Source organism: Giraffa tippelskirchi, chromosome X, assembly GCF_054371585.1.
Source record: "Giraffa tippelskirchi isolate mGirTip1 chromosome X, T2T-mGirTip1v1.2.pri, whole genome shotgun sequence".
Taxonomy (NCBI): Eukaryota; Metazoa; Chordata; class Mammalia; order Artiodactyla; family Giraffidae; genus Giraffa; species Giraffa tippelskirchi.
The window spans coordinates 135,219,142-135,234,166 of NC_137289.1; the positions used below are offsets into that span (position 1 = coordinate 135,219,142).

At 40.9% G+C, this 15,025-nt stretch overlaps 1 protein-coding gene across 5 annotated transcripts in view; it reads right to left on the reverse strand.

The window, feature by feature from the left end:
* PHEX (phosphate regulating endopeptidase X-linked) overlaps positions 1-15,025 on the reverse strand; it is a 228,124-nt gene that overhangs the window by 25,306 nt on the left and 187,793 nt on the right. For all 5 annotated transcript variants that reach the window (XM_081565946.1, XM_081565944.1, XM_081565947.1 and 2 more), the window contains one exon: positions 1,708-1,762. In XM_081565946.1, the coding sequence (XP_081422072.1) occupies positions 1,708-1,762 (55 nt within the window). The remainder of the gene's footprint in view (positions 1-1,707; positions 1,763-15,025) is intronic.

Here is a 15,025-nt window from a genome sequence, read left to right on the forward strand (position 1 = left end):
CCAGCAGAAATGAATTCAAGTTGCCCACAGTAATAATTGGCTTAAAAAAAAAGTGCAGGAGAATTTCCCTGGTGGTCCATTGGTTAAGAATCCACCTGCCAATGCAGGGCACATAGGTTTGATCTGTGATCCAGGAAGATCCCACATGCTTCAGAGCAACTAAGCCTATGTGCCACAACTACTGAAGCCTGTGCGCCTAGAGCCAGTGCTCCACAACAAGAGAAGCCACCACAATGAGAAGCCTGCACACCACAACTAAAGAGTAGCTCCTGGTCTCTGCCACTAGAGAAAGCCCTTCTGAAGCAATGAGGAGCCAGTGTAGCCAAAAATAAATAATTTCTTAAGTGGAGGAGAAGGCAGATAAGGAGAGCCAGAATGAGATGTGATTATGAATGAATGGTCGGAGTAATGCAACTTTGCTAGTTTGGAAGATGGAAGAAGAGCGCCATGAGCCAAGGAATGTGGGCCACCTCCAGAAGCTAGAAAAGGCAAGGAAACAGACTCCTCCCTATAGCTTCCAGAAAGAAATGCTGCCCTAACAATATCTTGTGTTTAGCACAGAGAGACCTAGGTTGGAGTTCTGACCTACAGAACTGTAAGCTAATAATTTACATTGTTTTAAGCCACTTCACTTGTGATAACTCATTATGACCATCATAGAAAATTCATCTGACACAGTTAATTGGTTTCCTTCCTTCCCTGTCCCACTTCCTCACTGCCCTGGTGGTATTTCCTGGTGTCTCGTCTGAGAAGAACTACTTGCACTTGAATCCTTGTTACAGAATCTGCTTCCGAGAAAGCCCAAATCACAACATTGCCACTGTATTTCTCTTATTTATATATGTAGGTGATCCTATATCTTTTTAACCTGCAGCATCATATTCAAATTGTCACTGATCCAAACCAAAATATAAGTGACTACTAAAATCAAGACTATATTTTTCGTGCATTAAAGCATCAGAGCAAGCAAAGGCATGTAATAAAAGTGGTGATATAACTGACAATGATTATTAGAATTCCCACTATGTCTGGAAATTCTGAATTACATGAGTCTACAGTCAGTTGGTATTGAGGGCCTCTAAAGTGAAATCCCTAACTCCAGACACTGTCCATTTCTGACCTGTTGTATAGCTACCCAGATTATGCTTCTAAAGACAAACTTCATTATCTCTACTTACTCAAAAACATCAGTATCTTCTATTGTTTAATGTTCAGGCTCCTTACTGGAATTCAGAGCACTCCAATGTCAAACATCAACCTCCTTTTCCAGACTTCTTTTCTACTATTTCCCTTCAAATAACACCTGGGCTCACCAAACTAGACTCTTTGCTATTCTAAAAGCAATTTTCTTCCCTTTTTTCACGTCGTTTCTTCCATTTGGAATGGGTTTAAATCCATCACCATCAACTCAAATCCCAACAGTCCTTTAAGGTTCACGTATTTCCAGTATGCGTCAGTAAACAAATGCATAACAAATGAAAGCTCCCTGTGTACAGGTTAGCTTTCTTATAAAATCATACACCCTGGTAACAAGCATCAGGAAACAACTAACATGATGAGAATGGGGACTACCCATGCTGGGTTCCATGCCTTCTGTTTGGTTTTGCTTTTGTTTTGTTTTTTTTTTTACTTTATATTCTGTGCTCTGCCAAACATCATGTTCTTCCTTCCCTCTCAGTAACTGGTTTCTCTTATTAGTTTACTTACCGAGGATATTCTGTTCCCCAAAAGAAAGGCTTCTGGAGTTCTCCTGCTGGAAAGCCTAGGAGAAAGACAAACAAACACGACTGTAAGGGATATGGAGATTGATTTGATGATTAGTACCTGACTGTAGGTTTAGCCTTAGAGTTTCAAAGACCCATCAGAAAGGTACTCCTCATGGAGCTGGGAGCCCTTGAATAGATCCAACCACCTCTAAGATATTAATTCAACTGAGTCTGAAATCAGTGCATTCCATCAATTTCAAGGAAACCATTTTGTGTGGATACACTATGGGCAGTAGTGCAGGCTGCTATGAGAGGGGTTCCTTCAGACACAGCACATGAAAGAGGCTTCCAGCTGCCCTGCAGCTTCCCTTGACACAGAAAGGGTTGGCTTCATGGGTGTACAACCAGTGCAGTCACACAGGGCCCCGTGCAAAAGAACTTCACATTGGATTTCACGCTATATTGTTACTGTCTGAAACGCTTAACAATTTTATGTTTGAATGTGATTTTGGAAGTGGAGACCAAGGGGACAATAAAGCACGTTTGTGAGTAAAGGAGCCATGCACGACATTTCTGTCCACAGTTCCCATTATGCTCTATTTGCACACAGGATACAAGATGCTCCCTGGAAGCACAGAACTCTGGTAGACCCACAACATGTGTGAATTCAGCAAGATTCAAAGCGAGCACAAGTTACGTATGTTACATCTAGGAATGAATAGGTGGGGGTTCTGACAGCCACAAGAGGGCTCTTTCAACTGGAACCAGAATTTGCTTTGACCACCAAAAGGCAGCAGTGGCATTCTAAGAACGTGAATAAAAATTCTATCTTATTAAATGGATAAGAATTCTATCTTACTCCTGTTACTTCACTGCATTAGGCAACCACATACACAAAAATGATGACATAAAAGGAAAGGGAAAGATAGGACTACCCCTGGTCTTTTCCCTTTCAGCCCTTCCTTATTCATCAGTATACCAAAGGTAGAGATTGTTGATAGAATGCACATGTAATAAGAAATGAAATAAAACCTGATGAATTAGTTTTATGCAGTATTTCCACCATCCTGACAAGAAGAAAATACATACTCATGTATAAGCTAGAAAATACAAACTATAATTTTGGTGATTCCATAGCTCAAGTAAAAGTTCTTGTATCTGTATTTGTTTTGGCATTGTACAATATAAAGATGAATGGTAAAATAATGCTGATGATTTAAATTTTTAATTTTCCTTACAACTCACAGTACTAAATAGCAGATAAAAAATACTGTGACCAGTCTACAGAATGAGAGACCATGGAAGGAAGGCCAAAGTTTTCTATTGCAGCCCCTTGACAGCACTTTTTCCTGCTTTCTGAAAAGGAGGTCCCCGTTTCTTCATTTGGTACCGAGCCCCACAAATGATGTAGCTGGCCCAGGGTGCAGATGAGTGGGAGAAATGCCTTGCTTTGCTTTGCCACTGCAACTCACCATTAAATTTTGTACCCTGGAGTGGATCCTAGGAGCTGCACTTACAAGTCATTACAACTGGGAATTGCAATGAATAGTAACAAAAAAAAAAAAAAAACATTAGAAAGATACTTTCTGCAACATCCCTGCCTGTTACAGGGCTACTGCTCAAGGCTCCTAGAGACTGAAAGCTCTTTCACGAATTCAAAGGTTTTCTCTCCCTTCTTTTCCTCTCAACAACCTGTCTACCTCCCCTCCGAGATAGGACATTACGAGTCATGAGGGCAGGAAAGCAGGTTCTTAATTTAGAAGTGAAATATTAATTTGTGCAATTCATATATATATATATATATATATATATATATATCATTGATATTTTCTTAATAACATCATAGTTTGCAATATCAGGGTACAAAAACCTTATTGTACAAAGGAGATGGATCCAGCCCAGAGCCCTTTCTCTTCCTGCTGCTTTCACATAATGGAAACTGCATCTGATTCTAGAGGGGTGATGTCAAATTAATCTTCACAATTTCCACATTTTCTTAAATATCCTTGGCATCTTTACATCAAAATTCTATCCTCTTTTTGGTGATTACTTTTAGTAAGTCATTCTGACTTGGATATATATATATGCAAATATATACCACATATATATGCAAATCACAGTGTTTGTATGAAAATTCTGTCTCATATAATATATATCATCAAAAAGCAATGATCTTTGCTAATAAGAATAATGATCATAGACCAATGTGATTTAATTATTAAATCATTATGGCTTTCTTGCTTGGTAATGTGCCCAGCTGGCAGCATTTATGTCCACTGCCAACCCCTTTACAGGAAAGCATCTGACACCTGCCTGAGCCTCCTTTCTGCCGCTGTTGCTGTTAGAGGCCCCAGACTTGCCAGCCGCAGCCATCATGATCCCCTGATCATCTGATCTTCACAGCTTGTCAGGGCCAGGGAACCCAACACTGATCAACACACGAATCTGATGCCCTTAGGACCGTTTCACTGAAGTGAATGGATTAACAGTTTAAGCTGCATTTTTGGAGATGTCAACTGGTGAGAGTGACAGATCAAATTTCAACAGGGCCAAGTCAGTATCTTATCTCATAAAGTAAGTGAGTTCTATTGAGCAAAGGGAGAAGTGAAAAATAATTAAATAAATGGAAATGGGATTCTTTTTTTTTCCTTTTCCTCTCCCTTTTTAATAGGCTTTTCTTATCTTTTCTTGCATATTCATTTTATTTCCTCTTCTTCCCATTTCAGCACTGCCTTGCCCCCTATTTCACACTTTTCAAGATTCTTTTCTATCTGTATATTTATGGGAGACATTCCTTACAAGGTAAATTCATATGTGTGCACAGTCATGTACACATACATATGCATACATATATGAACATGAGAGGAGAGAGGGAGAGGGAGGAAAGAGAAATTTAACTATTGGACTGGCAAAAATTAATCAATTAAATAATAGGTAATATTGGCCAGGGTGTAGGAAGCATGTTAGTGGGAGTATAAATTGTTGCGAGCATTTTGGAAAGCAATTTAGTCATCTCTTAAACCTTTAAATGCCAGTGGTTCTCCAATTTTGCCATGCATCAGAATCACCTGGAGGGTTTACTGAAATACAGATTACTGGGCCCCACCCTTAGAGTTTCTGAGTCAGTAGGTCCAGAGAGGTGGTTAGGAATTTGCATCTCTAACAAGTTTCCCTGTGAGGCTGATGCTTGGGCAACCACATTTCAAGAACCACTGGCCAATCACTGGCTCACATGCACTGCAGAGTCATGACTAAATACGTTTATTGCTGCATCGCTGTAACTGAGAAAAGCACGCAACAATCTAGATGTCCAACAGGAGGGGAATGACTTGATGATATAACCATTTTATGGACTGCTGTGCAGCAAAGGAAGAGTCAAGAGGTAGATCTCCATCTTCTAGCATGGGACAGTCTAAGAAATGCTATTGGCATAAAGCAGGGCATAGATATAGACAAATAAATGCCATTTATATATTTAAAATAACCCTCTTATCAGTTTGTGTATATGTATAAAAATTCACAGAAAAGGTCTACAAAATACATATCAAAGTGGCCACAGTTGTCATTTATCTCTTAGAGATCATTGGAATTTGGGGTGGTGGGTGGTTAATGGGGCTTTGGACATAAATGTAATGCTTTAAATATTGATTAATCAAAGGTAATCATCTAATTAAAATAAACTGTTTTAGAAATAAACATGTGTAGGGCTTCCCTCGTGGCTCAGTGGTGAAGAATCCACCTACCAATGCAAGAGACACAGGTTCAATTCCTCATCCGGAAAGATTCCACATGCCACGGAGCAACTAGGCCTATTGCCACAACTATTGAGCCTGTGCTGTAGAGCCCAGGAGCCACAACTACTGAAGCCCACGTGTCCTAGAGCCTGTGCTCCACAACAAGAGAAGCCATGCATCTCAACTAGAGAGTAGCCCCCACTCACTGCAACTAGAGAAAAGCCCATGCAGCAAAGAAGACCTAACACAGCCAAAAATAAATAAACAAATTTTTTTAAAAAAGAAATAAATGTATGTGTGTTATAGAAAATTCTTCCAAAGATTATCCAAAAACAGTTTATAGTTTACTCGGCTTACATGGCAGTATTTTGCTCATACATTTGTAAATACCAGCAAATTTCTATTTCCAGCAAAATTACAGCTTGTAGTAAAATAATTTCAAACACTAAAATTCTGACCAAAAAAAAAAAAATACTGTCATTTATATGGGCTTCCCAGGTGGTGCTAGTGGTAAAGAATCCTCCTACCAATACAGGAGATAAAAGAGACATGGGTTCAATCCCTGGGTCGGGAAGATCCCCTGGAGAAGGGAATGACAACCCACTCCAGTATTCTTACCTGGAAAATTTCATCAGCAGAGGAGCCTGGTGCGCTACAGTCCATGGGGCCGCAAAGAGTCGGACACGGCTATGCACAAACACACATGCTGTAATAACCTCATTATTTGGTAGCAAAAAATTCTTCTTCTCAAATCTACAGGTAGGAAAATCATAAGGCCTGCTTCAGGCTTTCTACTTGGTCAGCCTTCCATTTTCATTGCAGTTTCTCATAACTCTATTGACGAATAGTGAGAGAGGGCAACAGGCAGGAGGCCAGGGGTCTCCAAATGGAGGAAATAGGCTGCAAGGGTCAGACATTTTATCTCTCTCTTAAGCGGCAGGAGGAAGCAAACTAGCGATCTTTTTTCCCTTCTCTATACAAATTTAAAAGAGGTTTCTCTTAAAATACTGTGTTGCCATGACACCTGGTTTCACCTGAAGTTAACTATTCTCAAAACTTGAGTTAACCAATGCATTTTTCTTATGGAAATGTTTGTCTTAAGTTATGTTAATGTACTGTGCTTTTACCCCAAACGCTGTCTTCCGCCTAATGGCTCAGAACCTACTTGACAAACCAGTATGGCATACTCAGACACTGTTCCCCTAATCTATGTAAATGAAACTATTTGCATGATCTGCCTTTCTGAAAAATTCAAGTCAATCGTTTTATGACCCAGAATGTCCGGTGCCCAGATTATTCCAAAATACATCTTATGGATGAGGGGCCTGGTGCCATTCTGAGTTTAAGACATTCCTTTCTTACATTAACAAACTGCTAGTGACTATATAACATCCAGCTGAAGACTAGCAGGGGGGTGCTCTTTCTGCCCCCTTCTGATGCCTATGTCAGAAGCTTTCTCTATCTCCTTTATACTTTAATAAAACTTTATCACACCAAAGCTCTGAGCGATCCAGCCTCATCTCTGGCCCAGGATTGAATTCTTCTCCTCCAGAGGCCAAGAATCCCGGCCGTTTTTCTGTGGCTCAGCAACAACCTTTCAATACTGACTAATCTAGTTGCAGTCTTAGCAAAATTAATGGTAACGGTAAAAGGCATAGAGTACTTTTGTTTAGGACACAGCTGCAAAAGAACTGATCACATTCACTGGGTCAGGTTCGACTAGCTGGCCTTTAAAGTCATAGTTATATCCTAACTCTAGCTACATCTTTCCAGGAAAAGGTAAACACCTCAATGTCTCTGGGTTCCAGTATTCATTTTATTAGTGTAAAATCATATTAATTAGGTTCTTTTATTATAGGTAAATATAGAGAAAAAATTAGCCCATTATCCTAAAGCTTAGACCCAAGAAAACAAACATATGTCCTCAGGCATAGCAAATTCAAACTATTGAGCTTTATGTAAAAACCCAAATGGACTTTTGGGCCAATCTATTATGCAGAGAGATCAAAATAAAAATTAGTAATTTCTCTTTTTTCTCTCCCCCCAACCCAGAACTTCCCACTACTATGTTTAAAACTAGCTTCAGATATTTACTCAAATGTCACTTTCTCATTAAGGCTTTCCCTAGTGCTTTTTTAAAGGAGCCAAGTATTATCTTATCCCCCTCAATTGCTTTATGCTATGCTATGCTATGCTAAGTCGCTTCAGTCGTGTCCGACTCTGTGCGACCCCATAGACGGCAGCCCACCAGGCTCCGTCGTCCCTAGGATTCTCCAGGCAAGAGTACTGGAGTGGGTTGCCATTTCCTTCTCCAGTGCATGAAAGGGAAAAGTGAAAGTGAAGTCGCTCAGTCGTGTCCGACTCTAAGCGACCCCACGGACTGTAGCCTACCAGGCTCCTCCGTCCATGGGATTTTCCAGGCAAGAGTACTGGAGTGGGGTGCCATTGCCTTCTCCGCAATTTCTTTATATCTCATCATAATACCACCATCTATGGTATCTACATTTTACTTATTGTCTATAAAGTATTGTCTGTCTTTCCCCAATTGGAATGCAAGCTCCCTAACAAAAGGACTTTTATTTACTTTTACCATTCTTTCATTACAATATCTTCAGAGCTGGAACAATGCCTGGCATGTGGTAAGCACTCAATAAATATTTGTTGAGTAGATGGAATCTGCACTTTGTGAAACTCTAAAGGGTGATGGGGATTAAACATTACCTATAAGTGGGGGTTAGCCAAAGTCTAAAACATTATACAATATTATTAATACTATCGATGTGCTACTTCTTGAAGTTTCCATATTCAACACCAGAATGGGGATATGCTTCATTGTTCAAACTCTGGCTTTTGTTTACCTTCTAGATTAGGAACTCTGTTGGTTCTATTCCCTTACATTCATAGCCAAACTGGTGTAGTTTTGACGTTTGCATATTTTTTTCCAATAAACTCTCAATCAGAAAGCAAATATTGACAAGATAAAAAGACCTGCCCAGCTCCATGCCAATTTCATCACCCCTATGTCCTCTTAGCCCTCCCTACCACCAAAGAATAAAAGTAGGATATTTTCCCTTTTGTGGTTAGGGCATAGGTTACAATGAGAAAATCAGACAAAATACTGATATAGATCAGAGTCCTTTGGTCCTAACAATATTGAACAAACTTAATCTCTTTTCCCTACATTCTTTGTATGTTTTCATGTAATTGCCACATTAATTTTAAGTTCCATATCTGATATCTGTAAGTGTATGGCTCAGAAAGGTTATCATGTGGCAAGGATTTTAAAAGCATTATCTTCCAAAGTTTGGTTATTTTTAGGTGTGAGGTTTTTTAAATATATTAACATTTACAAATGCTGACTATTTTAAAAATAACTATAGTCAGACTGGCACATCCTTTCCTATTGTTTCCATGTTTGGTCAGATTTAGCAAGATGGGAGGCCTCCAATTTTCAGTATGTGTGCGTGCAAATGACTCTTTATGACCCCATGGACTATAGCCCACTAGGCTCCTCTGTCCATGGGATTTCCCAGGCAACAAAACTGAGGTGGGGTGCCATTTCCTCCTCCAGGGGATCTTCCTGATCCAGAGATGAAACCCATGTCTCTTGCACCTCCTGCACTGGCAGGCAGATTCTTTACCACGGCGCCACTGGGAAATCCACACACACACAAAAGAATAAATCCATTCAGCTTTCAGGAACATAGATAAAACTAGGGATCATCAAACTAAGTGAAGAAAGCCAAAACCTACAAACGTCCTCAAAGAAACTACAACTCAGGGAAAGGGAAAAGGATGTAACTAGAAAAAAATTCCATTTTGTAAAATTTAAAGAGGAAGGTGAATTCATACCAAAGCTCTCTAAAGTGTATGTTTAATTGAAATATTCTTTAAACTCAGTGGAGGAATACTGGATACATGGGAGTAGATACATATATGTGTTGTGGAAAGGGGTTACCTATACACATGTGTAGGCTAATGGGTAAAAGATTTGTAAGATCAGTGGGGGTCAGAGTTTTCAACAGGTCCCCAGTTATTTTGGTGCATCCTAGTTGCGACCCCCTGACTTAGATCAGAATAAGGATTCTCAACCCCAACTGTACATTAGAATCCCTTGGGGAGGCTTTACAAAATAAACCCATGTCCCTGCCCCAGACATATCAGGTCATGATGTCTGGGATGGAACCCTGAACATCAGTATGCTGATGCATACTGAGCTTATAAAAGCTCCCCAGGTGATTCTAATATGCAAACAAGTACAGAAATCTCAGTTTAGGAAAAATAAGGAGCTGCTTATATTTAACTTAACTGATGTATATAAATCAGCCCTCTTGTCTCATTCTCCTCTCTTTACTGCTCCTCAATGCAGCGCTTGTAACATATGATTAGATATTTGTATTATAACTTCACAGACTATTCTTTCAAAACTGAAACTTTACATAGCTTATAAACTATGATTTTATAAAAGGACAAAAATAGTTTCAATTGCAACTACTTTGGAAAATCCAGGCTGAATTCTCACTCTAAGAGAGAATGACTGTTACATCTTATTCAGGATTAGTTCTCATAATCAGATAAGCCGGATACCATTCTTCTGGAAGCTAGGGGGCCATCAGTAGGAACATGCAAATTGCTGCAATTACAAAGCACTTTTGGTTATATTTTTTGCTGTAAAGGGATTTCATTGTCATCACTGCTAAGATTAATAGTGGATTTTTTTTTCAATTTGGCATCTTGCAGTAGTTTGGTGAATGCCAACCATCTCCTTTCCAGAAAATATCAAGTTCTAACAGCTGTGACTTATGTCAAGGGATTCAGCAAGATGCCTTGGCCATCTGCTGGCTTCCTGTAGGTAACCTCCTGCCACCATATCCATCAGCCTAGAACTGACAAGCAGAAAGCAGCTTCCAAAATCTGCCCTCCATCTTGAAATCTTCTCTTCTGGCCTTTCTATTCTTCTTGTGCCATAATTGCCTCCAGGCTGCAACAAACAGATCCTCTTCTTCTTTACCAGGGTGACCAACAATCCCTGTTGGCCCAGGCTTGAAGGGGCTCCTAGGATGTGGAGCTTTCAGTGATGAAATTGGGACAGTCCCAGGCAAACCAGGACAAGTTAGCCTCCTTACCTTTACCCACCCAAGTCTGACCTCTTTTGCATTTGCTCCATTTTTATAGCTCAGCAGTTCTCAAACTTCAGCATGTAGCAGAGGTTTGATAGTTAAAATCTTCTTAAAACATACATTGCTGGGCCCATCACCAGAGTTTCTTATTTGGGAAGTCATGGATGGGACCAGGTAACGTCCGTTTATTACAAGTGATGCTGATGCTGCTGATCCAGGGGCCACGCTTTGAGAACCACTGCTCGAGTTCAACATCTGGCAGAGAAAACACAAATTTCCTCCCACAATGCAGCTCAGTATCTCGGATTCTACTCATGTTCCACCAGGTCATTTCACACACACAATTGCTATCCTAGGTATTCAAAACTGACACTATGGGTAGTGATGTTCAGTCCAGGCCTGGGAGAACAGTAGATGCCTCAACAAATGCCTGTGTGGTGTCATTGAGGCATATCTGGGTGTGACTAACATTTTCCCCTTATCAATTAGACAAAACAAACAAAAAAACACTGAGTCTCTTTATTCATCTCCTCCAGCAGTATCTTCGCAATGCCTAACTCAGTAAAAGAAAACCATCTCATCTATTGTTAGTGAAGATATAAATTGGTACCACTCTTCTCAAGAGAAGCAGGATAACATGTATTTTAAAACTTCATAAATTGAGCATACAATTTGACTCTGCAATTTCTCCACATATGGGAATTTACCCTAAAGAATACTCTCATATTTAACAAAGACTTAGCCACAAAATGCATCTCAGTAGTTTTCATTATTGTTGTTGTTGTTTGCAATAGTAGAACAGCCTAAATGTCTATCAGTAGAAAATTAGAGAAATTAAGGTGCTTTTATTTGGTGGAATACTAGGCATGGTGACTTAGAAGAATTCATAATAAATTTTAAAAAATATTTGTTACAAATTTCAGTGGGAAAAAAACAGTGTAATTGGATGAGCTCATGTTTAATTTCAATTTTTAAATATGGTAGATATATTGAGATTCAACAAAAGTATTAAATGTAGCTATTTTTAAATTATGACTCACTTTAAAAATATTTTTAGCTTATCTAAATTTTTCTAGATTTGGCACAATAAAGATAAAATACTTTTGTAATAAGGGTTAAAAACAACTAATTTTTCTTCAAGGGAGGACAAGTGAGATTGTGACCATCACGGCAAATGAGTGAGATTTCTGACTCCTGTTTCCTCTCACCATGGCTCTTTTCCAGCTTTCTGATGCTTTCCACACTCTGGCTCACATCCCCACTCACAGCCTGCCTCTTGAGTCAGAAAGTGAAAGTCGCTCAGTTGTGTCCGACTCTTTGCGACCCCATGGACTATACAGTTCATGGAATTCTCCAGGCCAGAATACTGGAGTGGGTAGCCTTTCCCTTCTCCAGGGGATCTTCCCAACCCAGGGATCGAACCCAGGTCTCCCATATTGCCGGTGGATTCTTTACCAGCTGAGCCACAAGGGAAGCCCTACTGACCTTTAAAACCGTTCTGTGCTTTCTGCTAGTGGCCCTGCAGCGAACCTGCCAGTCTTCTGTCTGGAAATAGCATGTGTCCTGCCCCATGCGTGCATGTTCAGAAGGGCACGGCAGGTGGTAAACATGTCCCTCTGGGCATGGGTCCTGGTACTCACCATTTCCAGGGATGCCATGAGACTACAGGGCTCCCCACGTAAAGGCACCTTGTCCTTCGGTGGCACTGCCCAGAATGTCATTCTCAGCTGCCTCCTTAGTCAGGCCCCAAGACAGGAGGCTGTATTAGGACTTCCAGAGTCTTGGACTAGACCAGGACAAGAACGTCTTAAAATAGCCATAGCAAGTGTCCCATGACCTTGCTAAGTGCATCATGTGCACCATTTTGCAAACTATTTGCAGTTTGCTCATGACTTAACTTCAACGCACTTAACAAAAGTTTTTGGATTTCACAGTAAATTTGTGAAGAAAAACATTTTGGGGAAATAGAGCAAAATATATAACCCATAACCCCCCACCCCTACTCTATCAGAATCCAAGGATGGAAGATCAGGGGCATAACCAAACAGCTCGCTCTCACAGACGGCACTCATCAGCGGCTGCTCAAGGCCCTACCCTTGAAGACATGATATTAGCACAGCCACCTGACCTTCCAATCCTCACCTTCTGGCTGCCCCACATCCAACAATATCTTGCTTCCATATCAAACAGAAACAACCCCCCACCACATGGGGAAGGGCAGAATAGCGTGACTACTCTAACGTACAATTATATCATGTTTGCAACTTTGTCTGAGTGTGTTCACAGGTACCATTTCATGTAATTCTCACATTTCTTATCCAGCATCGAGCAGTGCAGGGTGAAGATTAAGTCTGTAATGACAGAAGCTGCGTTATACTCCCAGCTGTGCTAGCTGTGTGCTCTTTCACATGTTATTTGGCCTCCCTGAGCTTCAGTTTCTTCTTCTGTAAAATGGCCCACAATGCCAAGCTTAGAGACCTTCTGTGAAGACTAGAGATGACACATGGTAAAGTATCCAGCACAATGCTTGGCACGTTAGTGGTTCTCAGTGGAGAGCAGCTGCAAAGAACAATTATACTCTCCATTTTATGGGAGTCCTTCAAAGCATCAGTGGAAAAGTTGTGAAACTACCTGTATCATCATTACACCGTTATTTAAGAACAAGCTTGGGATTTAACTTATCCACTCCCTAATTCTCACTGCCACCACCTAGGTTTACACCCTCTCCAATCTTCTCTTGAACCACTCTCCCGACCCCTACCTGGCCTCAGTGGCCTCAGTAGCCTCAGTCTTTTCCCTCTTCAAGCCATGATCTTTGAGACTAAGACCAAGGAACTGAAACTGAAGTTTCTCGCCTCCCAGAGAAAACTATGTGCTGTGCTGTGCTAAGTCGTTTCAGTTGTGTCTGACTCTTTGCAACTCCATGGACTGTAGCCCGCCAGGTTCCTCTCTATGGAATTCTCTGGGCAAGAATACTGGAGTGGGTTGCCATTTTCTTCTCCAGAAAGAAACCTATACCAGTTCCCTATGGCTTGTTCCTCAGTGTGGTTTATAAGGTCCTCATTTACTTCTACATTTCCTCTCCCTTCATGCCTTCCTCCTCGCATCTAACACATGCCGTCTGTCCCCCAATTGTGACCACCTCGCCATCCTCTGCGCGTGTTGCCTTTGTACCATCCAGTATTTCTGCATGTCCCAACCTACCTTCTTTGCCTACAGATTTCTTTTCCTTTCAAAGCCCACTCAAATGCCATTTTCACTGTGAAGCCAACTTCACTCCCCTAGGTAATTACCACTGCTCTGAGGCTACCAGGATGCACTGTACACCCTTCTGTTGCACACTATGATCTCTTATAAATGACTGATTACAAGTCTCTCTCCTGATGCCTCAAAAGCAAGAACTCTTTAACAGCTAAGATTTATTGACTGCCTACTACAAACCAGTTTCTCTTCCAAGCGTTTTATATATATTACCACCTTTAATCTTCACGACAACCCTATAGGATAGTCACTACTATTATCTTCATTTTATAGATAATTAAACTGATGCCTAAAGATGTTAAGCAACCTGTCCAAGGTCATGAGTTATCAGTGGCCAAGTTAGGATTCAGAATCAAAGCCCATACTCTTAACCACTACACCATACAATATTATATAGACCTAGCACTGAACTCAGTACCTCGGGAGTTGTAATGTCTGTATTACTTATCTTTCGCTATATAACAAAGTATCCCCCCCCCAAATAGTGGCTCAAAACAATAAACATTTAGTGTCTCACAGTTTCTCTGGGTCAGGAATTCAGACACAGCTTATTTGGATGGTCTGTGTCAGGGTCTCTCATGAGGTTGCTGTCAGGATACCAGTGTGGGCTGCCATCATCTGAAGGCTTGGCTGGACTAGAGGACAAGCTTCCAAGATGGCAGGTGCACAGGGTGCTGGTCATGGGCAGGAGGCCCTGGGTCCTTTACACGTGGACCTCTCCACCAGCTTCCTAAGGGCCCTCATAACATGGTTGTTGGCTTCCCCCCGGGTGATCAATCCAAGAGAGCAAGGCAGAAGTCATATGTCTGTTATGATCTAGCCTCAGAAGTCACACTCTGCCATCTCCACAGTACCCTATTAGTTACCGAGGTCAGCCTCATCTAGTGTTGGGTAGACTACACAGGAGTGTGACTACCAGAAAGTAAGAATCATGGGGGGGAGGGCACTATAAATATGACATGAATCAGTAGACAAATTACTAAGAATTGCTCTGTCAGGATCTTTTCTAGATAAGAAGAAGTCTGGATTAGGTCGCCACTTGAGTTTCCTTTCTTCGAGCTCCCAAACTATGGCAGATTATTTTCAAATTCTCCTCAAATACACCATCAAGTGGATTCAGGGATTTAATTTCATTAAAGTCCAGTAGAGGCCGCAGGTGAGTATTTGCTAACTTGGCTTCCACTTTATGGTTTCAGGCAGTCAG